Source organism: Chiloscyllium plagiosum, unplaced genomic scaffold (assembly GCF_037043375.1).
Source record: "Chiloscyllium plagiosum isolate Xiang-an unplaced genomic scaffold, Cpla_swu_hap1 HiC_scaffold_19, whole genome shotgun sequence".
Classification (NCBI taxonomy): Eukaryota; Metazoa; Chordata; class Chondrichthyes; order Orectolobiformes; family Hemiscylliidae; genus Chiloscyllium; species Chiloscyllium plagiosum.
Window position 1 is genome coordinate 27,384,843 of NW_028270157.1, and position 27,286 is coordinate 27,412,128.

General features: G+C 41.9%; 1 protein-coding gene and 1 pseudogene across 1 annotated transcript in view; one reads left to right on the plus strand and one right to left on the minus strand.

Moving 5' to 3' along the window:
- ptprq (protein tyrosine phosphatase receptor type Q) overlaps nt 1-27,286 on the minus strand; it is a 206,953-nt gene that overhangs the window by 110,281 nt on the left and 69,386 nt on the right. The window contains exons 23-29 of the mRNA XM_087997157.1: nt 20,262-20,390; nt 17,650-17,796; nt 10,729-10,901; nt 4,912-5,464; nt 3,912-4,073; nt 3,635-3,814; nt 1,424-1,531 (exon numbers count right to left, since the gene is read on the minus strand). Of these exons, the coding sequence (XP_087853283.1) occupies nt 1,424-1,531; nt 3,635-3,814; nt 3,912-4,073; nt 4,912-5,464; nt 10,729-10,901; nt 17,650-17,796; nt 20,262-20,390 (1,452 nt within the window). The remainder of the gene's footprint in view (nt 1-1,423; nt 1,532-3,634; nt 3,815-3,911; nt 4,074-4,911; nt 5,465-10,728; nt 10,902-17,649; nt 17,797-20,261; nt 20,391-27,286) is intronic.
- LOC148146741 (uncharacterized) lies at nt 24,701-26,420 on the plus strand (annotated as a pseudogene).

The window sequence follows — 27,286 nt, forward strand, 5'->3', positions numbered from 1 at the left end:
CTCCATCTTATCAGAAAGGTGTTGTGAAACTTGAAAGGGTTCAGAAAATATTTACAAGGATGTTGCCAGGGTTGGAGGATTTGAGCTATAGGGAGAGATTGAATAGACTAGGGCTGTTTTCCTTGGAGTGTCGGAGGCTGAGGGGTGACCTTATAGAGATTTATAAAATCATGAGGGGCATGGATAGGATAAATAGACAAAGTCTTTTCCCTGGGGTGGGGGTGTCCAGAAGTAGAGGGCATAGGTTTAGGGTGAGAGGGGGAAGATATAAAAGAGACTTAAGGGGCAACCTTTTCATGCAGAGAGTGGTACGTGTATAGAATGAGCTGCCAGAGGAAGTGGTGGAGGCTAGTACAATTGCAACATCTGGATGGGGATATGAATAGGAAGGGTTTGGAGGGATATAGGCCAGGTGCTGGCAGGTGGGACTAGATTGGGTTGGGATATCTGGTTGGCATGGACGAGTTGGACCAAAGGGTCTGTTTCCATGCTGTACATCTCTATGACTCTATATGCTAAATTAATCTAGTCCCATTTGCCAGTATTTAGCCCCTATCCCTCTAAACCCTTCCTATTCATATACCCATCCAGATGCATTTTAAATGATGTAATTGTCCCATAAATGAATTTGAAAATATATAAGAGAGAAACTGAAGTCACTTTGGAAAGCATTCATCTATGCCATGCTATAGGCATGGAGGACTACTGAGGGAGAGTGAAGTGTAATGGAGACAGGTCAAGGAAGGGAAGCAGACCGGCAACAATGGAAGGACCAGAAGGTTCGGTGCAGACATCCAAACTGTGAACCTGTGTCATACTCATTGCAATGAGTGAATGCTATCCTCGTGCCCTTTACATGTGATGCCAGGGCCTTCGACCCCATAAGATACTGGGCAGAGCATTTACCTCCCTTGGTCCATTGCAGGATTTGCTAAACCGCTCACACAAACATGTATAATAAACTGAGTAACTGCATAGGAAAAGCTGACCTGTATCTTCCACGACAGTCACTTACATGCCTAATGCTAAACTGAGCCTGCATAAAACTATGCCCTCTTCTTCTGGACACCCCCACCCCAGGGAAAAGACTTTGTCTATTTATCCTATCCATGCCCCTCATGATTTTATAAATCTCTATAAGGTCACCCCTCAGCCTCCGACGCTCCAGGGAAAACAGCCTCAGCCTGTTCCTGGAATCACTGAAAAAGCAACCACCTTTCAGTCATGTAGCTGTCAAGCCCTTTTGGATGGATGGATCAAGATAGGTCACAGTATGCTTGAAAAATCTGTTTCACAAACCAGTGATGAAAAGGAGGGCATAAGAATAGTTTAAACAAGTTGATAATAATGAGAGTTGAGTAAATGATGTAATAACAGAAATAATTGGAAGCTGAAATTTGATTTATTTCAAAACTTTTCTTACCATCTTCAAGAGTTCGCACAAAAATATCATCTTTTTCAGAGACTGAGCTTTCACCTGCAGAGGTTGATGCTGTTACCCTCATTTTATAATCTGTAAATTTTTTTAAACCTATAAATGTAAACAGAAATATCAGAATTTTTGGAAAAGGAGTTAAATTAATTGCAGTCATTTGAGTGGAGATCTGAGGCATGATACCACTCCCATGTTAAAAGTTATACAATGACTTAAGCAATACATGCGGAACATAAATGTATTCTTGAATAGAAATCAATTGCATGATTCATTTTTAATGTCAGGAGACAGCAGGAAGCAGCATCTTCTTTCTCAAAATATTTTAAAACTACTATTGGCCCTTACATTTTGTGGCCTATGTTATCAGCAGTGTTTCAATACAAGATAATCATTGACAATCACAGAACTATCAAGATATCAAATACTCAGTGCTTTCCACAACCAAATTATGTAAGGCTGCGATGTCAGCATGGAAATACCTACTAACTTTATTTTTATAAAGGCTTAATGAATGCATGCCACACAAATCTGCTATGATCTGGATCACACATGATATTGTCTTGGAAGTACAGTTTACAGTTCACAGCATCAAGCCTCCAGATCATCACACCCTATCAAGCCACTGAAGAAAATAACCTGAAGTGTACTTATAAATCAAGCAGACTGATATGTAGTAAGGAATAACATGCTCATTACTTCATCAAAACTGTTCCGAAGCAAAGTCATTGGATCTGAATCATTAAGTTTGTTTCTCTTTTCACAGATGTTGCCAGATTCTAGTACTTTCTGTTTCTCGTTCAGATCCAGCATTCACAGTACTTTGTTCACCTACCAACATCAATGTTACCAAGTATCATCCAGCATAATGCTACTACATCCCTTGTTTACTGCTCACGGAACTCAGAAACTGATCTGTGTATGTTTTTTAACTTACATATTTTTTGGACTCCCATCTCATTTCTAATCTGTGCACATGTGTGTTGTGTTATTATTTCTTCTTCATTCAGTAATAAAATACTCAATAAAATTTGAGTAAATTTACAGCTTTTAAAAGCAGAAATGAATTTGTTCTGGAAGAAATGCATCCAAAAGGGAAGGGATTATTTGTAAATTAATTTTGTAGTGATCGACTGAGGGGGTGAATGAGTGAAGAAGGGATGGCAGTTCAACCTGCTTCACCAGTGAACCTGAAAACTTGGGGCATCTCAATTGGAATCAAAATAAATTGAGGAATCTCACGCACAGTTTAACTGTAACTTTAAACTTGCTGTGCAATTACCATGTAGTCAGTGTGTTGGAACCTCAAAGGAGTCCCAACACACATATTTCAGATTGTATTTGGCCTCTGACTAGTCAGAGACCAGAAGATTTGCCTCCATAATTACTACTGAGAAATATCCATAATGTCTATGCATGCCAGTGCTGAATGAATGGCTATTAAGAGAACTCAGCAAACATGGCTGCTTAGCCTACAGAGAAATACCTTAATGAAATAGAACAACCATGGTTTGAATACTTCAACATCTACTTCATCGTCTTTAGCTGTCACCTCTCCGAGCAAAAACATCTGTTAATCAGCTTGAGCACAATGAAAGACTGAATGTAAAAGTGCAATGGTGTACATGATATTTGAAGCAGTATCTCTCAGAGCTCATGCTTTGCTCGATGCCCCTTCCAGTAAATGTGTGATGATCACACTCATGTATGTCTTGCTCCCAACAGTAGAATACATCTTCTTTACTTTTATCTTGGATTGAAAGAGCTTTGGCCACAGATTACCCTCCATGGATTTTAGTGCAGGATGATTTGCAGTTCAGATTTCTAAAGTTTGGAGGAGCCAGTGTTGGACTGGTGTGGACAAAGTTAAAAATCACACAACACCAGGTTATAGTCCAACAGGTTTATTTGGAAGCACTCGCTTTTGATGCACTGCTTCTTCATCAGGTGACAACCACCTGATGAAGAAGCAGCACTTCGAAAGCTAGTGTTTCCAAATAAACCTGTTGGACTATAACCTGGTGTTGTGTGATTTTTAACAGATTTCTAAATACAGTCCCATTATAGGTATTTTTCAATGAGCTTTTCAATTTGGCCTGAATAAATAATGTCTCAAATAGGTTTAATTAGTTCTAAAAAAGTTCTAAAAACATGATGGTCAACTTTGTGTCTAAGTTACAAGCATTTATTTATTTAAAATACCTGTTAGAGTAATGTTGTTACTGATTACAACTTCTTGAAATGCCTCAGTTGTGCCTTCCTCCACAGCATAGATAGTGTAATGAGTTATAATGCCATTCGGAATAACAGGTGGGTCCCATAATATCAGAATAGATGTAGAAGTGATATTTTCATATGTTATATTCTGCACTGAACTTGGCACTAAAACCACCAAAGAAAAATGTTTAGTTAACTTCAAAAAATCTGTGACATCATTTTCATTTCTAAAACAAAGATCATGGTTTCTTTGGTAACATACCATATTCTCGTGTCTTTAAGGTAATGTAGGTTGGTGGTCCTTCTCCAACATTAGTGAATGCTGACACTCTGATAATGTAATCAGTATGAGGTACAAGTTCTTTCACAACATATGACAGCTGTTCAGATGTAGGGTCAATGACCTGGAGCCTGCTTTCACTCTCTGCATAAAGTAGAAGAAGAAAACCTTGCCGAATGTAATCATTCTCACAGTGAGTAAAATTCATAGATGGATTGGAAAAACAAAATAAGCCTTTAAAAAGTAAGAAAAAGTCAGCAGGAAGTTAAGAGTCATAGAGTCATACATCATGGAAACAGCTCCTTCAGTCCAACTAGCCCATGTTTCCAAACTAAACTAATCCCACCTGCCTATATCCCTCCAAACCTTTCCTATTCATGTGCTTAGTCCAAATGTCTTCTTTTAAACATTGTAACTGTATCTGCATCCACCACTTCCTCTGGCAGTTCATTCCACACACTAACCACTCTGTCTGTGTAAAATGTTGCCCCTCGTGTCCTTTTTGAATCTTTCTCCTCTCACCGTAAAAATATGCTCCCTAGTTTTGAACTCCCCCACCTATTCACCTTATCTATGCCCCTCACGATGTTATAAACCTCTATCAGGTCACCCCTCAATCTCCAGTGAAATAAATCCCAGTTTATTCATCTTATTTTTATATGAGCACAGTTTAAAAAGCTTTTAAGATTGTCCCACTAACATTAACAGAAACGGCTGGCTTTAAATAGAAAAATAACGAAGTTAAAATTGTTATAAACAATGAAAAACACTTGTAAAATGTATTTGTATTCTAACAACCTGGAATAATTTAATACTTTTTTCTCACTTTAGAAAGAAGAACCTTTGCTTATGCTTTGAAAACATACAATCTTTAAAAATGCTTTGTGACTTTCAAGAGCAAGTGTATATACTAATTACATCGCCATGTCACTAGGTCATTAGCACCTGTTGTCACTACATAATGGAGCAGTGACCTACTTACTAGCAGTGATATTTTGAAGGCCATTAGCCAGAAGCTTCCATTGAGGAAGAAATGGTGAAGCACTTGAAGGCAGAGAAATTCCACCTGCCTTGACAACTGCAGTAAGTGATCTTTTATGCAACACTGATCTCAGCTTGAGAGTCATGTTGATTGCAGGATGAGATTCAAAGAGCCCCAAGAAACTAGAGGTTGTTGGTTTAGTAAATGATTCAGAGAATCCAGTAGCAGCCATTGAGTGTGCGGTAATAGGCATTGAAGGTTTAGAATAAGTGATTGCATGTGATGTTAGTTGATCAGGCACAGATGCAGTCATGCTTTTTTCATGTACAGTAGTTGTCTCAGGCAAGTCTGAATTAACAGGGGTTAATTCCTTATCTGGTGAAAAAGTCGGTAAAGTCACTGCAGGTTCGAAAGATGAGGAATCAGACATCAGCTCAGCAGATCCTTCATCCACGTCTGTAAATATCGCATCAGTTTTTGAAGTCAACGTAGTGGAGACTGTGACCAACATACCAGGAAGTTTTGGTTCAGTAGAGTTTCCCATATTCATATTCTAGAATTTTAAAAAAATCCATGAATATATTTTTCAATAACTTAAATATTTGAACAAATCAAGGTTGTACGAATTACCCATTTAGTTGTTTCATCAGAACATTAGTATCAAATAACTATCAATTATAAATTTAGCTCCTCAAATTCCCTGATTTACTGGATATATATTTATCTTGATTACCTAATTGTACAGGAGAAAGTGAGGGCTGCAGATGCTGAAGATCAGAGCTGAAAATGTGTTGCTGGAAAAGCGCAGCAGGTCAGGCAGCATCCAAGGAACAGGAGAATCGACGTTTCGGGCATAAGCCCTTCTTCAGGAATGTACATGTGATTTCATTTAACTTTGTTTCTACTTAACTGAAACTGATATAGGAAGCAACAGCCAGCAGGATAAATGAAAGAAGGAGGTGGATCCCAGGTGACCACTAGGAGATAAGTACTGTCTTCTTATTTTAAGCTCTCACATTTCTTGTTGTCCTTAAACATAATGGTGTTAAGTTCAAAGTTTTAGGTTCTATTGTTGTTATTCCCTATCTCTCGTATTATTTTATGTTATTTAACAGTAATTGCTATGTGTTATGATTTGAGGTTTGCATCTACTCAGCTGACATATCCATCACTGATGTAAAAAACAGTCCACATGTCACATTCATAAACCCAACCACTAAACTGCTGTACAGCATGAAAGTAGCCAAGACTGATGTGCAAAAGACAGGATGATACTGCATAAATAAACACTGGATCAACATGTTTCTTGGACTTCAAGAAATCCAAACTGCCCATGCCTATGAGATATTAATGAAGGTCTTGAGTGGGTGCACTTGTCCTCCCATCGCTAAAGTTGCTTCTCTGAAGTCAGCAGAAATTGAAGTACTCACCATGAGAAGTAAACACAGTGGCCTGACCACTACTGTAAGCTATACTCCAATGAGTCAGACATCCTTTGGTCTATATTTTACACCTTGACCAGAGCTTCCTGCCATGTTGAAAATAGATGAAGAACCCTCAACACTTGAACTCAAGGAGGCTTCATGCCTTTCAAAAAGAAGGGCACTTAGCCGGGATAGAATCCCATTTGGATTGCTCAAGCAAGAAAAATTTGATCCATTGTCCCCTTTCATGGGTTTGTCTTTTTCTGCTGGAAGGTAAGCTCTGTTCCACATGAGATGCAGGATGCAAAATTTGCCATACAAAAATAAATGGCAACAAAGAAAACTGCAACAACTACAGAGGCTTCTCACCCCCTGGGGAAGGGATTTGCTTGAATCATACCTCAAATTATATGCAGACTAAGTGTATTTCATTTCCAGTTTTACCTAGCTTTGATGAAAGGGCATTAAGCTGAAATGAATACTGTTTCTCGCTCCACAACTGCTACCTGATTTTCTCAGTATTGCTAATATTTTTTGTTTTTATAACAGGCCAGAGTTGTGGAAGAGCTGCTGGAAATTCCACAGACATGCCAAGAATGGATAATGCATTATGGTCAGTTATAGACAATCCCATTTATGATTTTCATTAAGGCTGTTTCACTGCTCAGGCAGGGAAAGAAACCAGATTGGAAATATTCAAACGGGGGTGAGGAAAGACAAATCTGGATTTAGGAAGCAACAGTAAAGATTCATAAAATATAGACAAGACCAGATATGTCTGGAGGTTTCAAGCAAGGGGAGGGTCAATTGTGGAGAAAGAAACCTAGGCAATAGCCTAGGAGAGAGAAATCCCAATGATTTGTTTCTGATTTCCATAAATTCTTCATTTATTTTTGTCTGAAATCTATTGTTGTCCAGGATACTTCTCAGAGATGAGCAGTGACTCACCACTATAATTTCTATACTTCTTGTAATGTATGAAGAGGGTATTAAATATGACATGGTAGCCATGTAGCCAGCTAAAATGATAGTTGATCAAGCACATGATGATTTAAACAGCATATTTATTTATAGAAGCCATCTATGTGTCCTCAGAAAATATGTTTTCCCTTTGCCTGACTACAAGTCTAGGTGGAGTCCCTGGATCTGTAGCTGTAGTGATGGGAGCCTCCTCAATACTGGAGCCTATTAGCCTGGAATATTTGGGTAATTGAATATGGGAGCGCTTGTGGTGAGAGCACACAGATGTATTTATAGTGGCTTCTCCAGTTACAGGCTCACCCTCATTCATTACAGGGTTGGGATTTAGATAGGGTCGAGGTGGAGGGGATCCTGATATGTCTGGATGATTGAGAAGAGATTTCTGGGGTGCCTATATGTGATTCCTTCTCTCTTCAAGGTGCCTGCTGGCACTACCCTGTTTCTTTGTGAGACATCTTACATATTTACCATTTCACTGAAGCTGTCAAAGTGGCTGGTTGTATTACTGGAGCTTCGAGATACAGAGCATGTCATACTGAATGCTGCAGAAGGGGTGCAGTTTCTAAGCTGATTTTTACTTGTTCTTAGATATTTGGATTCCTGGACAGATAAGTTACAGGAGGCCCCTTGTCCAAGAATTTCTAGCGCAGAAGAACATTTAAAGGTAAATGAGTCACTTTCAATCCAACTAGGGTTCAAAACAAATATTTGGGCTTTTGTTCTGAACAATTGTAGTCCTATCCATCACTGTCTGGCTTTCTGTAATAGAATATTGTCTGGCATATTCACTATTTACTTTTACCATGATAAGCAAAATGAAGCTGAATGGAACAAAAGAGTTACAAATGGTGTTCTGTATATGCACATGCTGGGAGATAAGGCAGCTTAATGTTGGTATTTGTCCTTACTTCAATAAATGTAGGCTCCGTTTGCCTTTAAAGAGTAGCTGAAGAAGTAAACATGCAAAAGACATGAATATCCAATTAAGGTTACTACAAGTCTTTGTTAGAATTCACCCTCCATTAACTTCCACTCCTTACACACCTCCCCACCCCATGTCATAGTTATTGAGCAGTATAATTTTGACTGTATAATAGTCATTCAGATAGTTTAAGATATCAGCTTGACTTGATCAAGAAGGAATGCACAGAATATTGAATTTGTAAATCAATGACAGCTTTTTTCCAATGTTCTCCTTTCTAACCCTCCTATCCAGTCCAACTTTCCTAGTTTACCATTCAAACTATTTTTCTATTAAATAATTTGTAGAATATTCATATTGTAATCATATCTCAAGTTTAATTTGAAATTCCAATTTCAAGGAACTGTTGCCAAGGTATTCTATGACTGCTCTAACCTGCCACCCCTCTGGTTATTATTTCAATTAGGCCTAATGAGTTCTTGGGCTATAGAATCAGAGAAAGTTACAGTACAGAGGAGGCAATTGACTCACTGCGTCAATCGTGGCTGCCTAAAGAGCTACCCAGTTAGTACCATTCACCAGCCCCATCTCCATAGTCCTCTAAATTCATCACTTTCAAATATATACACATATCTCTTTAGAAATTTCCTTTGAAAGAATCTTCACCACTCTCCATGGCAGCGCATTCCAAATCCTAACAACTCTCTGAGAAGAGAAGTTTCTCCTGTCTCACACCTAAATCTCTTGCTGACAATCCTGAAGTTGTGAGCCCGAGTTACTGACATACCAACTAGTGGAAATAGAACATCCTTCTTTATGCTGTCAAAATTGTTTACAATTGCAATAATCTGTTTTGGCCCACCCATGTCAATGCAATGGTCAAGAAAGCACAATAACATCTCTACTTTTTTGGAGGCTAAGGAAATTCAGCATGTCCACAAGGTCTTTTACCAATTTTTATAGATGTACCCTAGAAAGTATCCTATCTAAATGCATCACAGTGTGGTATGGCAACTGCTGTTCCTAAGATCGCAAGAAACTAGAGTCATAAACACAGCCCAGTCCATGATGCAAACCAGCCTCCCATCCATTGACTCCATCCATACTTCTCACTGCCTCGGGAAAACAACCAACATAATCAAAGACCCCGCCCACCTTGGTTATACTCTCTTCCGTCCTCTTCCGTCAGGCAGAAGATCTAAAAGTTTGAAAACATGTACAAATGGATTCAAGAACAGCTTCCTCCCCGCTGTTATTAGACTTTTGAACAGACCTCTCAAATATTAATACTGATATATCTCTTGCATCTTGTCTGTGATGGTAACACTATATTTTGCACTCTGTTCTGCTACCCTGATGCACTTTATATAGTATGATCTGCCCATATAGCACACAAAATACTTTTCACTGTATCTTGGTACCTATGACAACAGAAAATCAAACTCAACAAGGTCACCTTTTAATCTTCTTTCCCCCAAGGCAATATGCCCAATTTCTCTCATCTTTCCTGTATCTCAAAACCCTCATTCCTGGTATCATTTTGGTAAGTCACCTTTTTGCACTCTCTCCAAGGGTTTAACATCCTTACTTAAATAAGATACCCAGAACTGAAAACAATTCTCCAAATTTGGACTGACCAATGATTTGTAGAAGTGTAGCACCACTTCGTTGCTTTTATACTCTATGCCTCTATTTATAAATTCAAGGATCCTATCAGCCTTTTTAATAACTGTTTCAAATTGCCTGGCCACCTTCAGAGAAGTAGCCCATGAAACCCAAGTCCCTCTGCCCCTATATTCCCCTCAAGGTTGAATCAGTGAGCCTCTCCATGCTTTTTCTACCAAAATGCATTGCTTTGCATTTCTCTGCATTGAAAATCATCTGCCAGGTGGCTGCCCATTTGGCCAACTTGTCAATGTCTCTCTGAATTTGATGCCTCTCTGAAGAGATTTACCCCTCAACACTCATATTCAAATAATTTATATAAATCAAAAAACGCAAGGGGTCCTAACACTGATTCCTTCAGAACCCCACCTTCAACTCGTCTCCAGTCTCAGAAACTGCCCATCTATACCCACGCTCTTTTAGCCAACTTCTAATCTATACTGCCGATGACCATCAATCCCTAACATTTTGTAATTTTCTAACCAACCTACCATGTGGCACCATATCAAGTGGCTTCTGAAAGTCCAAATATACAACATCCAGAGCACTACACCCATCCACTGCCTGTGTTACCTCGTCAAAGAACTCATTCGAATTTGTCAGTCATGACTTGCCCTTAACTGTCTTTGAGCAATGCTTTTATATAAGAATGAATCCATAGTTGGTTTCCTATATCCAAATGAAGATAAAGGGAAAGATGATTAAACATCAAACCCCACATGAGGGAACACGTCTACAGTGTGAAACTTAACTAATAAAAAATATAAAATAACTATATGTTGTTTAAGTTTATAACATCCAGGAAAAATAAAATAAACAGCATACCTGATTGTTTTCTGTCAAGATTATATTTTGTACAGATATCTTAGACTCCTTTAGAAAGACAGTGATTTGATATTGAATAATAATTCCATTTGGTTGACGAGGCTTTCCCCATTCCAATCTTGCAGATTTAGCTTCAACCTCTGTTGCTTTAAAATCAAATACTTCTCCTGGAACTAAAACAATGAATAGTTCAAATGTAAACATGTTTCTATTTTGTATATTCAATACTTTAATAGGGTACAGACATAAATTACAGATTAGGATTTGAGCCATAATTGCCATTACAAGTAATTTTACAAATCTATTTCACATTATGATTTTCCTATTCTGCACTAAAGTTCTCACATTGCAGTTCAAATAATCGAAAATAATTTTGATTAAGCTAGAGGATATGAAGCTTTAATGGAGAGGAAGGATCAGCATCCGAATGCCCAATTCTCAACCAACCTTTTAGACTTTGAAGATAAATTAAAATATGAGTAGGCATCTATTGCAAAACAGATCAAAAGCATCACTGGCAAATCAGGAACAGGTCACTTGTCCACCCATCAAGTTGCAAATTATGTATAATACAGCAAAAGTAAAAGGTGACAATAAATATGAAAACAGAATTCCATGGTTCACCAATACTACAGTAGAAAAAAACACATTTTTTGCAATAATAAGCCATACAGCTTGAGTTTGGACTTGAATACTCAGTGTGCAATCAGTTAATTGATCTCAATAATGTTGTAGTTGAGCTGAGTCCACATGAGTTAGAGAGGTAAATATTTTACTGAAGGTGTTGAAATGTGTGTGCTCCAATATGAGATGGAGGCAAAAAAACTGCAGATGCTGGAATCCATAGTAGACAAGCAGGAGGCTTGAAGAACACAGCAAGCTGGGCAACATCAGGAGGTGGGACAGTTTCGGGTATAACCCTTCTTTAGGAATGGAGGTGGGGGGAGTGGAAGCTGCAGATGAAGAGAGCTGGGGAAGTGTTTTGGGTTGGGAGGGGAGCAGAATGGTGAGGTAGTGATCGGTGAACAGTGTGATAGGTGGGTATGACCTGGTTGGAGAGACTAAAAAACTGCAGATGCTGGAACCTAAAGTAGACAAGTGAGAGACAGCTACCGACCGGATTAATTCCTCCCATTGACCAACCAGGCCAGCCTCACTACCTGTGTTCATCAACTACTACCTCACTATTCCACCCCTCTTCCCACCCATACCCTCCCCGACATGTCTCTTTATTTGCAGCTTCCCCTATCCCTACCTCCATTTCTGAGGCAGGGTTATACCTGAAACATTGACTTCTCCACCTCCTATTGATGCCTGGCTTGCTGAGTTCTTCCAGCCTCCTGCTTGTCTACTTTCAGTATGGGTTGGAAACAGAATCTGCTCTGGTGTTCATAATCTTTGAATTCCCTGACCTTTACTATCCCAGATCAGTTTTTAAAAATGATCGCTGTAATGCAATAGTGAATGGCTATTAGTAAGCACGTCCCAACAACAGTCAGAAGAGAACAGTTGCAGGTGAGAAATGAAAAAGATGGACAGCAAAGTAATTCCTATTCTTTGAGCCAAAGATTGGTCTATCACAATACTAGGTAATTTTGCTGAATGTGCACTGTAATAATGAATCTATGGATATTCAGGCCATACTGACAAGAACATTGTAACATTGGTGACCACATAGATTTGGATGAAATCCTAAAGAAACATAAATGTGTCAACTGACCAGTTTCCTCACTAAACCACAGTGGTTTTGGTTAAATTTGAGCGATCTCCTCAAGAGAGATGAGCTACAATTTCAATAGGTTAATCACTTAATTACAGCCATATTAATATGAAATTTAATTTTATCCTATGCTTCCTGAAACTTGCCAGTGAAAGAAAAGTGAGAAGTAAGTGATGCTTAATAAAACTTAAAGGGGGATCTCATCAAAACAAGGAACTATGTCAGTAAGTACTCAGTACTCACAGCTGGTTGCACTTGCTTACGTGAAAGGATTTGTTCACAACATTCATGCTGACAAATTACTTTATACACCCTGGAGTTTTACAGTTCTGATGTACATTTTGGATCTCTGATCTATCTGATACATTGTCACATACATTGTGATTCTATGGACCTCAGCTGAGGATTAAGTTGATAACCACAACAACAGAAGCACCATGTGTAGTGAGGGCAGGCTGAGCATCATGAATTGGATGAGCCATCAGTCTGCTGATAATAGATCGGTAGCTCCAAGGGAAAGAGGGGATCTGCAGAGACTCACAAGAGTCCATATATGGCCCAGAGGCTGTCACACTAGTACCCTAACCACTCTGTATCCTAACCAGCTGGCAGCCTACCCCTTACACAGCTGGCACCTTAACTACTTGGCATTCCACTTTTCACTCATCTGGCATCCTACCCCTGGCACCCTACCCACTCCCTTCTGACACCCTATCCAGCTGGCACCTGTCACCTCGCAAACAATTCCTCTATCTGTCTGATGTCATAACCCTGGTGCATACCCCCTCCCTAGGTGACACCATATCCAGCTAGTATCTACTTACCTGAAATACCACCCAGCTAACATACTGCTAACCTAGCACTCTTCCCTCTACTTATCTGGCATTCTAATCTGTTCACAGGTGGTATACATCTCAGCTGACATTCTTCTTACCTGGCACTCTACCCTCCCAGCACCCTAATCACAGTTTCCTTTATGTACTTGTGATTTGACAGCAGCTGTCAAAGTTGCTGTCAGAATCTTTAAATTTCGGAATACAGCAATTGGCTGCTTTGAAAGGGAGACTTGGTTTAGTTCCCTTTTATAGTTCTGCTCTAAAAAGAACTGTCAGAATGGAAGTACGGTTCCATATTTCTGAAGAAGTGCTGAACTGACCCTTACGTGTCAGATTGTGACTCTTCAGAAAATTTGCAAATTTTAAGGAGTAATTTTTTTTTGGTTTGTTACATATTCAGTTCTCTAAACTGCCACTGTATTCTCATCTTGCTCTTACCAGTGATTCCCATAGCCTGAGAAATCTTGAATCCACCCTTTATATGACCAAAAAATGTGCTAATATCACTCTTACTGAATGATTAACAAATTGAAATTAATTACTCGCCTCTCCCTTAGGAGCTTTCCTGCACACACCTTTGTGTGTTGGACTAAAATACAGAAGTCGATGGGTTGAAGCTCACAGACAACTCAAGCCTTTCCTTGATTTAGCTTCCATCTGTGCCTAAATACATGCACCATCCATGTTAAAAATTCCCCTCTTCATTTTCTTCAAACATTAAGTCAGGGAACTGAGGCATGTGTTCTGACGAAGAGTCACCAGACTGAAAATGTTAACTCTGCTTTCTTCCCACAGATGCTGCTGAATTTCTCCAGCAATTTCTGTTTTTGTCTTGAACTGAGAACTAAGCCACAATAGGAATTTAAGACGGCAGGTTGGGGGGTATTCTGTCAATATTTGGGAAATTCTGAAAGCTTCAGATAAAGTTAGTACATTTAAATCCAAGCTTCCAAAATACTGACAAACTAAAGGTCAAGTCGGATGGCACCCATCAACTGATTTAACATCCAAAGAAACAAAACATTTGAATCACACTTCCTGTAAGAAGTAATCAGAAAACAACATTTAGTTTTGTTCTCTTAAGTAGGACTGAGATACTCTTGTGGATAGGGTAGCAACTCTGTCAATGACTGCCATCTAATGGTAGCAGATCAATAATGTTTATATTTTTACTTTAATAGATTTTTTAAAATCCTGGAACAAATTTTGAACATTATTTTTGAAATGTTCATTATGCATTTGATGCAGATTAATAACAAAAAAGGTGGAAAGTAGCACCATAAAAAAATTGCAGTTGGGTTCACACTTGACTGTCAATTAACATTTTAAACAAAATCATTTTGTGGTTTTAGACCTGGATCCTTTAGCAAAATTGGAAGCCATTTCTGATTAACAAATCTTTGGAACAAAGCAAGAGGAAGCACAGTAAAGTAAACAGAAAGTTCCATGCAATGTTTTGTACCTTAGAGAACAGGAGTTTATTTTTCTGCTGGACAATTTGCATTCATAGCTTAATAATGATTTTAACACCTTCAGACCTTACACGTAACCCCCAAATTCTCTCTTCTTCTGGGGATGAGTGGGAAAACATGGCAGAAGGGAGATTATGTTGGGACTAAGTCCCCAATTAGAACACAGTTGGGAGGATGGCCTGTACATATTGTCAGTCTTAGTGTCCATTTTGTTTCTACCAGGTTCCTGGCCCTCTGGAATTTTGCCACACATTGGCAATTTCTCATCCCTCCCTTTCCACCAGGCTCTTCCTCGACTCCTTCAGCTATTCACACACTCTCTGTGCCTCATATGTAAGATGTACATACAACAGTCAAGACTGGAAAACATTCCTGTCATCATTGAAGGCAGATCAAAAGCTAAAACTGTGCAAAGCCTTCAAGGCGAAGCATGTAATGATAGCAAATGTGAGCAGCAAAACACACTTGACCTTATTCAAGGATATTTCACTGATGTTGTTCTGACGATGGAATAGTTTGGAGAATAGACTGATACAACAGAACACTCAATGCCGGTGACAGAGTTTGTGCTTTGTGAACAGTAATCTTTCAACAACAAAACTGAGAGCATATAGAAGTCTACTTCCACAATCAACTAACCACAAAGGCTGACTGCAGATGTCTTCATTATAAAGCAACAGGTTTATTTGGAAGTACAAGCTTTCAGAGCATTGATGAAGGTATCTGACGAAGGAGCAGCGCTCCAAAAGCTTGTACTTCCAAATAAACCTGTTGGACTAGAACCTGGTGTTGTGTGAATTTTAACTTTATCCACCCCAGTCCAACACTGGCACTTCCACATCATTTCATTATAAATCAATGAAGAGGAATTGCATATGACCCATAGAAATCAAACCAATACCCACAATATGGCTAAAAAGAATAAATTGCCTGGTTTAAGCATCCAGCATACTGTAAAAAAGAGAGTAGCTGTTTCAATGAGAAAGATACAGCCTGATCCAGAAGTTCAGGATTTAAAAGGGGAGAAAGTCCTCCGGGGTGAACATTCATGAGGTTAAGGGTTAGCCGAATGATGTTACCAGATAATATTGTGAGTAGCGGAGAAAGGTTCCTCAGTAAATGAAATTCAGATGAAAGGTCCTTCAGATAAGGTAGAAGACCAACAGCAACGTAATTTCCTCTGCAAAGGATATCTGAGAGATAATAGATCCTTCAGCAGCGAAATAATCCACAGATCAGACCAAGATCAACAGCCCTCAAGTGAAAGATCTAGCATTCTGCCAAATCCATAGAAAGTTCAGTCTGTGAAAAGTGAAACATCCAGACCATCTACATTTGTGAAATCAGAGACTTGGGAGGAGATCCAGTAATAGTAAATATAGTAGACTTGTATACATGATCTATAATTGGTTCATTAAGGTGAAAATAAAGCTTGAGTGGAGATGTTGTACAAGGTATTACATTGTTCGCATTACATTGGTCTCACCCATTCTACTGATAGCCCACAAAGTCTGTGGGTGGAACCGAGTTCTACTAGCTTTTATCTTCTACCTTTTGAAGGGAGTAAATTCATCTGCATCAGTTCCCTAAGGTCTTAATAATATGCCTCATGAAATGTATTTCCACTTACTGCTATAATGTCTTCTCCTTTACTCAAAGGTGTCTCTTCTGTAGACACGCTATGGTGTGTATCCTCTACCACTAATCATTACCAAAACAAAGAAAAGACAAAGGACGATTTGTGAAAGCAAACTATCTTAAACAATCCTTACTCATTACCACAAAACGGTAGGAGTGACAATTACTAAAGGGTATCAGAAGTGATCATCCAGGAAAATACTACACTGAGAATTTTCAGCACTACTTAAATGAAAATCACCTTTTACTGTCCACTTGCTGCTAGATTGGAAGACTTTCTGACATACTTTGTCAGACTTTACCAGCCATCAACATTAATTCTGGGAACTCTCTGAGGGCTTCATCTAAAATTAGTAGATGCTGTGCTGCTCTCTTATTGGACAGTTTCCTAGGAGTTACCAAGAGTAAGGAAACATTTGGTCACCAACTTGGTGATGGACATTTGCCTTAGTGTTCAGGTGTATAAGGAAGGAAAGATGAGGCCATCCATTAATGCAGGAAAGAAGGGTGAAAGGGCCAGGAGAACGAGTTAGATATCATTCCGGTTGGGTTGTTGAACACCTTTTCACCCTTCTCCATCAAGATGTCTGGTGTAGTGCCTGAGATTACACTCTTAGATAGTCCCTGAGTCATGCTGAAACATCACGCGGTGTGTCAACCAGCACATGTCACATCTTTGGGACAGTGAATGTGACAGTAGCTCAACAAGACTGCTTAATGAAAATAATGTTTAATTAGGATTTGAGTTTTAAACTTGCAGGTGTCTGATTTAACACTCCACGGGCAACTTCAAGTTATCAGTTTCAACTGGGACCAAAATTGTGTGTTAAAATCACACTCACAAGTAGATGTGTCTGATTCACACAACAGCCATTACTTTTATTTTATTACCAAAATAACCTCCAGTTAATCTTCTTTTCTTCTGTTTTCCTGCTTTTTCTGACTTTAGCTACAATTCAACAATTTGTGTGTTATTCGAGGAGCATTTTGGGATGTACTTTATTGTGGCAGTTAATAAAATTCAGCAGCAGCAAATAGAAAGACCTCATTAACCACACGCCGTCCTTCTGTCTCAGTGTTTAACATGATCTCTCTTACATAGAACCATTATTTTAGCAGTCAGCGAAGCTTCCATTTCATTGACTAACCAGAAATGCAAAGTAAAATGAAAATAATCAAAAACCTACCAGTTACAAGATGCATGCTACTATTTCAATGATGTGCAACAATTTTCCACTACATCCTTTAACGTTACCTTCTGATGATGTAGTGATTTCAGCACTCGATTTTGGTCCAAGTCCAACCATTGTTTCAGCAGTTACAAACACTTCATATTTTGTAAATGGCAGCAGGTTCATAAAAAAGAACATCAGTCCTCTGGTGCTGTTCTGCAATATCTTCCCTAAATTTGAAAACATATAAATATATTTACCCTCAATAACTAACCATTTTTAAAATAAATATGATCAATGCCAAAATTATCACTTTTTTCACAGCATGTGTGTTTGCGAGTGAATTTGCTAAGTACCTCAGAGTGTGAACTGGGAGACAGGGAAATGCAAATATTGTGTAGAGGTGGTGGCAAACCAGCTACCTTCTTGCCAATGCTGGCATTTTACTAGACTTTGCAAGGTTAGCAGACAGGGACTCTCCCTAAGGCCAAGTGAAGCCATTTTGTAGCCAAAGAATAGGAAAACAGGATATTACTTAAATAGGGAGAGAATGCAGAATGCTCTGGCACAGATGGATCTGGGTGTTGCTTTCAGTAGTTAGCAGTCAGTCATAATAAATAATTACAAAAGCAAATGTGATGTTGGCCTTTACTGCAAAAGGGAAGAAGTGTAAAATAGAGAAATCCTGCCAAAAATGCACAAGGTATTGGTTCGAGTGCACTTAGTGCACAACGTACAGTGTTCATACTTAAGGAGGGATATGTTTATACTGGATTCAACTCAGAGACAAAAGTGAGGATTGCAGATGCTGGAGATCAAAGTCTAGATTAGAGTGGTGCTGGAAAAGCACAGCAGGTCAGGCAGCATCCCAGGAGCAGGAAAATCAGTGTTTCGGGCAAGAATCCTTCATCAGGAATGAAGGGCTTAAGGGCTTCAATTGCCCAAGAGGGTCATGCTCTGTTTTTTTCCTGCTTTTCCAGCACCACTCCAATCTAGACTCAACTCAGAGACGTTCCACTGGTCTGATTTCCAAATGAAAGGGTTGTTTTATGAGGAAAGGTTGAGCAAGTTAGCATTGGAGTTTGGAAGAAAGAGAGATATTATTGAATCTCATAAAATTCTGACAGGGCTTAACACAGTAAATGCTGACACAGTAAATGCTATCTCTTCTCATGGGAGAATCCAGAACTAGTCAGCAGTTTCAAAATAAAGGAGTGTCCTATTTAAGATGGAGGTGAGGAAGAATACAATCTCTTAAAGGCTGGTTAGTCTTTAGAATTCTCCTCTCCCAGGAGCAATGCAAGATGAGACATTGAATGTATCCAAGAAAGAGTTAGACAAAGACTGATAAAAATACAATAACTACTTCAGGGCTTCAATTGCCCAAGAGGGTAATGCTCTGTTTTTTTGATTCATTCATAGGACATGGGTAGGCCAGCATTTATTGTCCTTCCTTACTTGACATTGAAAGGCTGATGGTGAGCTGCATTCTTGGACTATTGCAGTCTTTGGGTATAGGGACACCCAAAGCACTATTAGGAAGGGAGTTCCACAATTTTGATTCCATGATAATGAAGGAACAATGCTATGGTTCAACGTCAGGATGTGATATAGCTTACAATGGAATTTATAAAAATTGATGTTCTCCTGTACCTACTGCCCTTTCCTTTCCAAGTGGTAGAGGTTTGCAGGTTTGGAAGGTACTTTTTAAGAATCGTGGGTGGGTTGTTACTGGACATCTTGTTGATGGTACACACTGCTCTACAATGTCCCAATGATGCAAGGAGTATATTTTGAAGGTTGTGTATGGGGCGCCAATTAAGAGGGCTACTTTGTTCCAGATGGTGTCAAACTTTTTTATTATATTGTTTGGTTTGCAACCATTCAGGTAAGAGGAGAGTATTCCATGACACTCTTGATATGTGCCTTGTTGATTTTGGACAGACATTGCAGAGACAGGAGGTGTATTATTTGTTACTTAATTCCTAGCCTCTGACCAGTACTTGTAGTCACGGTATTTATCTGCCTGGTCTGGTTCAGCTTCTGATCATTGTTAATCCTAAGGATGTTGATATTGGTGGGGGGGGGGTTGAACAATAGTAATAATTTTAAATATCAAGCGAACATAGACTGGGTTTCTTTTGCTAGTAGAAAGTGAGGATTGCAGATGCTGAAGATCAGCATCAAGAGTGTGGTGCTGGAAAAGCACAGCAGGTCAGGCAGCATCCGAGGGGCAGCAAAATCGACGTTTTGGGCATAGGCCCTTCCTCAGGGTTGGGTTCCTTTTGCTGGAAATGATCATTACTTGGCACTTGTGTGTTGTGAATGTTACTTGCCACTTATCAGTCCAAGTCTGGAGTTTGTGCATGACACTGGTAAAATACCACTGGGGTGTGTACACCACAGGCATATTGCATCTACCATCCCACCCAATTTTATGTCCTTCCTCCCACTGCCAAAAAGCTCCCTCCTGGGGCAGAGGGAGAGAATAAAATTTCCACCATGGGAAAATTGAGGTAAAGGGAAAACTGGAAGGGAGCATATGCAGCCAAGCTGAAATTAACCAGAATATTTAAACAACATAAATGAGGTCTTCCTTTCCTCAGATCAGGAAATTAGGTTTCCCAGGTAACTTAGCAGTACAAAGTGTATAATAATGGAATTTCCCATTTACATTGAAGTTCACACCACTTACCAAATAGGCCATTGAGCTCAACTCTGTAAGAGAATCTTCCTGTAACTGTTGCTGGTGGATCCCAATTAATTCGGAATGACCTTGATGTAATCTTACTTACAATTAGGTTTTGAGGTGGTTCTTCTGGAACTGCAAACAGTTATTTCACACCTTTATCTCAGCAACCAGTGACAATCCAATAAACATACACACTAATCATTTCTTATGTGTTTGTTAATTTACTAATACATAAAACAACACAGCAATTTAAACAGTAACATATTAGGGCTGGGTGAAAGGACAATATCTTTAATACAAAAATGCAAAGATGTTCCTCCTTACAAAAAGCATTATACATTACATTCCCAAAGTTCCTCCAACTGGACAGGACAGAAATAACAACACCATCTGGAGGGTCAGGAACCTCATAAACATCAACAATCTGTCTCACTTAGACTGTAAATTCCAGTGGTGAGCTGGAGTGGGAGAAAAAGATGTTGAGGTTACATTTTCCACATACTCACCCACATTTAGGGGAATTCCCAAAATTCCATCTCTCGTAGTCTCTTGGGTTTTGGCAGAAATCAAGGTAATCAAGAATTTTCTCTATTGTGCTCACATCAGAAATGAAAGTGACTTCATTCCTGGACTACCTGCACTGTCAGGATAACACAATGTGACCTATTGACAAGTGGCCACCCACCTACCATTATGTGATAGTCAACCAATAAATCTACAAACAGCTAAAGCCTGTAAAATATTACTTCAATTTCTAATTTCATCCTTCAGAAGGCATTTCAGCAATTTGAGTTTATAGAATGGTCATGTTAGTAGCAGATGGGACAAATAAAGTTAGAAATGTGAAAAAAATATAACTGCTCACATATCCTGGAAGAAATAAAGTTCCCACAACCCAATGCCTAATGGAGGACAAAACAACAGATTTACTGAATCTACCTCTCGATCCACACAGCCATGACCATAGATTGTCCTCCAACAATAACTTATTGTTATGAAGCATCTTTCATCCAATAAAACAACTCACGATACATTGCACGGGCATTATGAAACAAAATATGACATCTGGCCACACTAGAGATATTATTTCAAATGAAGAAATGCTCAATTAAAGAGATAAGCTTAACCTCTGTCTTAAAAGAGACAATAGAGGCATAGGAATTTTATACCTTACAGCCTAGGTAACCAAACGCTTGCACAGTGATGATTGAGAGATTAAAATTGGAGATGCTCATGAAGTCGGAGTTAGCGAAGTGCAAGTATATAGGATGTGGAACTGGAGGAAATTAGAGATGGGGGCAGATGAGATTGTGTGAGTGATCCTTCGCGGGTGGGCGATTGGGGTCGCGGAACACTCGTAAAAGTGTGCATGATTACTATTATTGTCGTTTATTGTCAATGTGCTACTATGACTGACGGACTATCCTTGGACTGACGACTTTAGGTACGAGACCCCGATAGATTGACCCCCCTGTTTAAAAACCGACCAAACAAGCCTTCCTGGTTGACCGCTGCAGTGGGAGTTAGGGGACCCCATTGTACGTTGAGCCCGGTTTTAGCGCCTTCCTTGCGTACGCGGTAGAGGCTGGGAGGTCTACGCGCGCTACAAGAAGGGAAGTCCTCCAAACCAGCCCGAGACGCGGGGTCTTTGGGCCAACCGGCGGTTATACGCTCTGCCCAGGCACGGTTAGGTCTGACTTCACGCCCCCCCCCCCCCCCCCCTCCTTGCACTCGGGCCCCTGGTTCACGCCCAGTGTTTGTGGGGTACACACGGCCGCTGAACGTCAGGCGGTGAGAGAGAGACTCACGGAAACCCGGGGTTGCGCGCTCGGGAATCGACATGCGCCCCGTCTGTAACTATCCACCCCCCTGCCCAGGTTGACCCGCGGGGCTAGGGTTCGACTTACAGGGAGTGGGCTCCCTGACTGGGAGATTAATAAGCCAGTGCCAGCAACATCCCTTAGCACGCCTGCTAGCTTTACTTTAAAGTAGCTTCTGTTAAGTTACACCTGCTGTGCCCCTACCATGGGTGCGAGTGCGGCCGAAGACCTAGATTGGGGGCCAGAGGGTTCCCTTACCCGTTTTATAGCCGACAAGAATAAGAAACTTATTAAGGCTATGCTTCATTTCAATCCTGATGAGTGCAAGCCAAAAAGCTTCAACCTCATGTCTCTTTTTAGACATGTTTTAAGTTCAGTACTACCAGACAATTATTTTTACAAGATGGTTACATTTTGGGGCTGTCAGTAAATTAGGGTAACATAGAGGCAGATTTGAATTTCACCGACAGCAAACTGGATTGTTAAGATTAAAGGTGTCCCTTAGTTGTTTTCGTGGGAAGGTATTCACACTTGTAGACAATGGTAGATTGTGTTAAAAGTGAATGGACTGTTAGTCTCCAAGTCTCAGGTATTGAGAATGCCAGACTATAATTTCTTTGGTTTAAATTAGTTACTTGAGTCCAATAGTTGGAAACTAAAGGTTAACTAATGAACATTTCTATCTGGCTGGATACAAGAAGACTCATATGATTCATGCTGCCATGGAGATTGACCTTGACAGACGAGGGGTCTACAAAAAGCCATTTGTAGGACTGGGTTATTGGCTTTCCAAAAGATATCCCAGAAGTTCACAAGTTAATCTGCCAGAATCGAAGAGGAAGCCAAATAGCAAAGTTAACAAGAACAAATTTCTATGTTTACCTTGCGGGAATGCAGATGGAACTTCATGCTCAAATTGGAAAGGCCAAATTTTTAAGGATTTAAAATGAGGCTGCAAGATTTGCTTAACTTGAGCTGGGGAGATAATGTCCAGGAAGCTACTGGAAAGGAAGACTATTGGCAAAAATATGACAGAACAATTAGAATTTGAGCATGAATTCCACATTGATTACACCCAAATACTCCATACAATGAAGGTGATGATTTAATTGGATTGTTTAAGATAACTAAGAGAGTTGAAAGGGCAGACAAAGAGAAACGATTTCCTCTGACAGGAGAATCAAGAGCAAGACTGTGTAAAATTAAAGCCAGACAGCAAAAGGATAATGTCAGGAAGCATTTCTTCACACAAAGAGTAGAAGAAACCCTAACCTTTCACTTTGTAAAAAGCCTTGGACCCTGCAGGTCAATTCAAAATGTTTAGACTCAGACCAGGGTACGCACTTTACCGGACGCGCAATGAAACTGGCCTGCCGCCTCCTAGGCATCAGACAGCGCTTCCACGTCCCGTTCCATCCCCAGAGCTCCGGGATGGTCGAGCGCATGAACCGGACCCTCAAAGCTGCGATCGCACAGGCGATCGCCGAAACAGGGCAGGGCTGTGTGGACGTTCTGCCCTGCATACTGATGCGCTTGAGGGCCACCCCAGGCCGCTCCACTGGCCTCACCCCCTTCGAGCTCATGACGGGGAGGACCATGTGACTACCAGAGAACGTCATGGTTGGGGGGGAAGACATGGCCCCCCTGAGGGACAGGATGACGCGCTATATCAGGCAGCTGGACACGCAGCTGCGGGCCCTTAGACAAACTGCGCGCGACCAGCAGGACATTAGGGACCAGGCAAAACTGCAGCCGCATGTGCCCGCCCAACCCCTTCCTGGCGTTGGGGACAAAGTCCTGGTCAGGGCCGCCCCCGACCGGCCCGACTTCGCCCCCCGGTGGCTGGGACCGCACGAAATCATCCTCACCAGCGACACGTGCGCCTTTGTCGACATGAAGGGAAAGGGCAGGTGGAAACAGTGGTCCCAGCTTAAACCATACCCTTAAGCCCCGACCAGACAGACTCCACCCCCCCCTTTTCGACTTGACTCTAACCACCCCTCTTTCTCCTTACAGTGCAACGGGTGGACCGGTTCCAGGGAGACCTGCTCCTACACACACTAACCCTACACCCTTGGTAAGGGTGCCTCTCTCCCACTCTTCCCACAGATCATGCTTCACCGATGTACCGCTCTCCTCCCTGCTCTCCACTTCGCCCTACGACTAGTGCCTTCCTTCCCCGAAATATATGACAACTTCTACCGCCACGGTGTTGCCTTTAACACGTCCGACGCCATCTGTATTCCTGCAAGGGGAAGTTCTCCCGGGCGTACAGACACTCTGTTTATTCTGCACGTCGGAGCACGACCCGCGGCCGACCTGCCTCCGGCGTGCTGAGGCGATGGACTTGGGGGGTTGCATGTTCGGGACAATGTGTGCCATGTCAGAGGACCTCTCCTCTGCCCCGGCATTTGATGCCGTTACTGTACGGGATTTGTCTGTTTGCGGATATTACGAGCCTACTGATGCCGCGGTAGTCTCTTTGTATTTGTGCTTTCCACCCGCCCCGACCACACCGCCCCCGACCACGACTCCCGAGATATTGCCATGCCCCGCCCTGGGACCGGGGCCCGCGGGGGGTCTGGTATTGTGGGACGAGGGAGAGGCCCTTTATGACAACGTCCGACACGAGGTCGTGCCTGTGCTGGTCAATATATCGGGCATCCGGGTACCGGACTATTGCACAGCACAGGTACGCAACCTATACGCCATGATGGGGAAGGAGGTTATAGAGAGGGCCATAGATGCCATGGGGGCAACCCACTACCGAAATGACATACATAACACGCACACACAACGACACAGACGGGACATAGTCAACGATGCTCTCACAGGACTCAACACGGGGACATCCGTAGTAAACTCCCTAGACATCCAGGGCCTTAACGAAAAGGTCGAGCAACTAAAAGGGGTAATGAGGGACCTGCTACAGAGGTCTCTCACAGATCAGGCAGACCAGGCACGCCTGGGGGAAGAGGGAGCGTACATCCAGCTCGACGGCATTGCAGTCCTGGAGACACACGCCCACACCATTAACCGCCTTCTAGACTGGGAAAGAGAAAACACGGCCCATATCAACGAGGGGCAGCTGTGCCATGCGTATGGCCTGTGGATGGTAGCCCAGATCCGGCACAATCTTGACCAGGTCCAAAGGGGGGAGGTGCCCGACTGGATCGACAGTGCCAAACTGGCCTCACTCGCGGGGTGCTCCGGGCCGCTCGACAGCTGGACTCTGAAGGGTATGACCAGAGTATACTCAATGGTTCCCGACTGTGAGGTCAGTGAGGCGACAGGAGTCGGGATTGTCCTCCTGATCCCCGTGGTCACCCCAGAGTCGGGGCCATTTCCCCTGTTTCACATTGAGAACATCGGAGTCATACGGGAAAACGCTTCCCTCAAATATCGATTAGCTCACCACACAGCCATATCTCGAAACGGCGCTGTGTATGGGGTGCCGCTTACAGGCTGCAAGCAGCAGGGGGCAATTACCATCTGCCCTCACCCCTTACAAAGGAGTGAAACAGCGGACTGCGGGTTCAACCGGACACAGGGCTGCACCCTTGAAATCGAACCCACGGGCCCCACTTCACTAGGGCGGGATATGGTTGGGGGGGGGGTCGATACTGTGTCTCCACTCTTGAAACCTCATTTTGGTATAATGGACTGCAGTGCTCGATTCCCCAGCACGAGTTCTGCTTCACCCCCAAGCGCCCAGTCACGGTTGGGCAAGCTCACATCTTAGAGGTCCGACGACGGAACCCCGAGTCCATACAAATTACTGATAAATTCAGGGACACCCTCAGGAAATATCAGGAGCCTGAACAAGCCCCCATCCCATATTTGGCTGAGGTCTTACGGGAGCTTAGGACCCGGGTAGGACACTCAGTGAAATTGTATCACCAGTTGCGGTCGCATGTAAAGGACCTAGAGGAGGACACAGACACAGCTCTGCAGTCCCAGGGGTGGGCGCAGAGGGTGTGGGATTGGGGCCTGAACGTGAACATCCATCCCTGGATCCGAATCATCTCGCACACCATTGTAGGCATACAATTACTGCTGGCTCTGGCCTGGCTCCTGGTGGCGTGTCATTCATGCCGCCAGCACAAAAAACGGAAGGCCAGGAAGACCATGCTCCACGCCATCGACTCCTGGCGGGTGATCAGGCACTGTGAGCTCATAGGGCTCGAGTTAATGTGACCTTCTCCCGGGACTATCCAAAGGCCCCATGACTGCAGCATGACGGCCGGCGGAATGTACCGGGCGAGGAACCGACTTTTAAAATATTGGCATCGGGGGTGTGGACGTGTCCAACCCCTTGCCGAAAGGGGGGACTGCAAGCGGGCATCAGAGCCGCCCCGCATTTGCCACGGGACTATGCCTACATCAGGAAATGATAAGAATTCATTTTTGTGTCTTAAACAGCAGTCGCAGCTTTAAACCCACAAAAACTCAGCAGCTGCCAGTCTGCCCACGTGACTGGGAGATAGGAGACAGAGGACAGATAGAATCCACACTAGACTAACATTACCCATGACTCATGGGCCAAAACTCCGGGATTAATTAAATATGGAAACCCATCTCCTAATCACATCAAGAGACTGACTGAAACACACACATACCCATCGATACGGAGCCATTCTGACACAAAGGACAGGCATCCACCAGACAGGTACGGACAGACCAATACACACCAACACCCCAAGGGAACAAAGGGGGGTGTTAGCCCCTGCCCTCACAGAGAGAGACAAGCAGATAATACCCGGACCCGTTTTACATAAACCAATTAGCACCCTATTGTGCATGCCCTGCAACTCTCCTGGGACGGCAGGAAACAGCCTATTCGCACCTACTCCAGTGATGATGGGGAACTATCATCCCATTCATCCTCAAATCCCACACATCCTGACAACTAAAAGTATATAATATGAAGCTGCGTGCGGGAACAGCAGAGCAGCCGAGATTCGGACCTCGGCTGATCTCCGCCGGCGTTACTGCAGTAATAAACGTTACTGATTGTTGAACCGCACTCTGGGCTCGGACTGATATCATTTCATCCGCGCTAACAGTGACAAAGGATTGAAGTTGAAGAATGTTACAGAGATAGAAATAGACAGTTTTAGTGATGCCACAATATATATTACACCATGGCTGAAAACAGTCTATTTTTGCCTCAGACATCTGCCAGACAGTGGGATGGAACAGATAGAT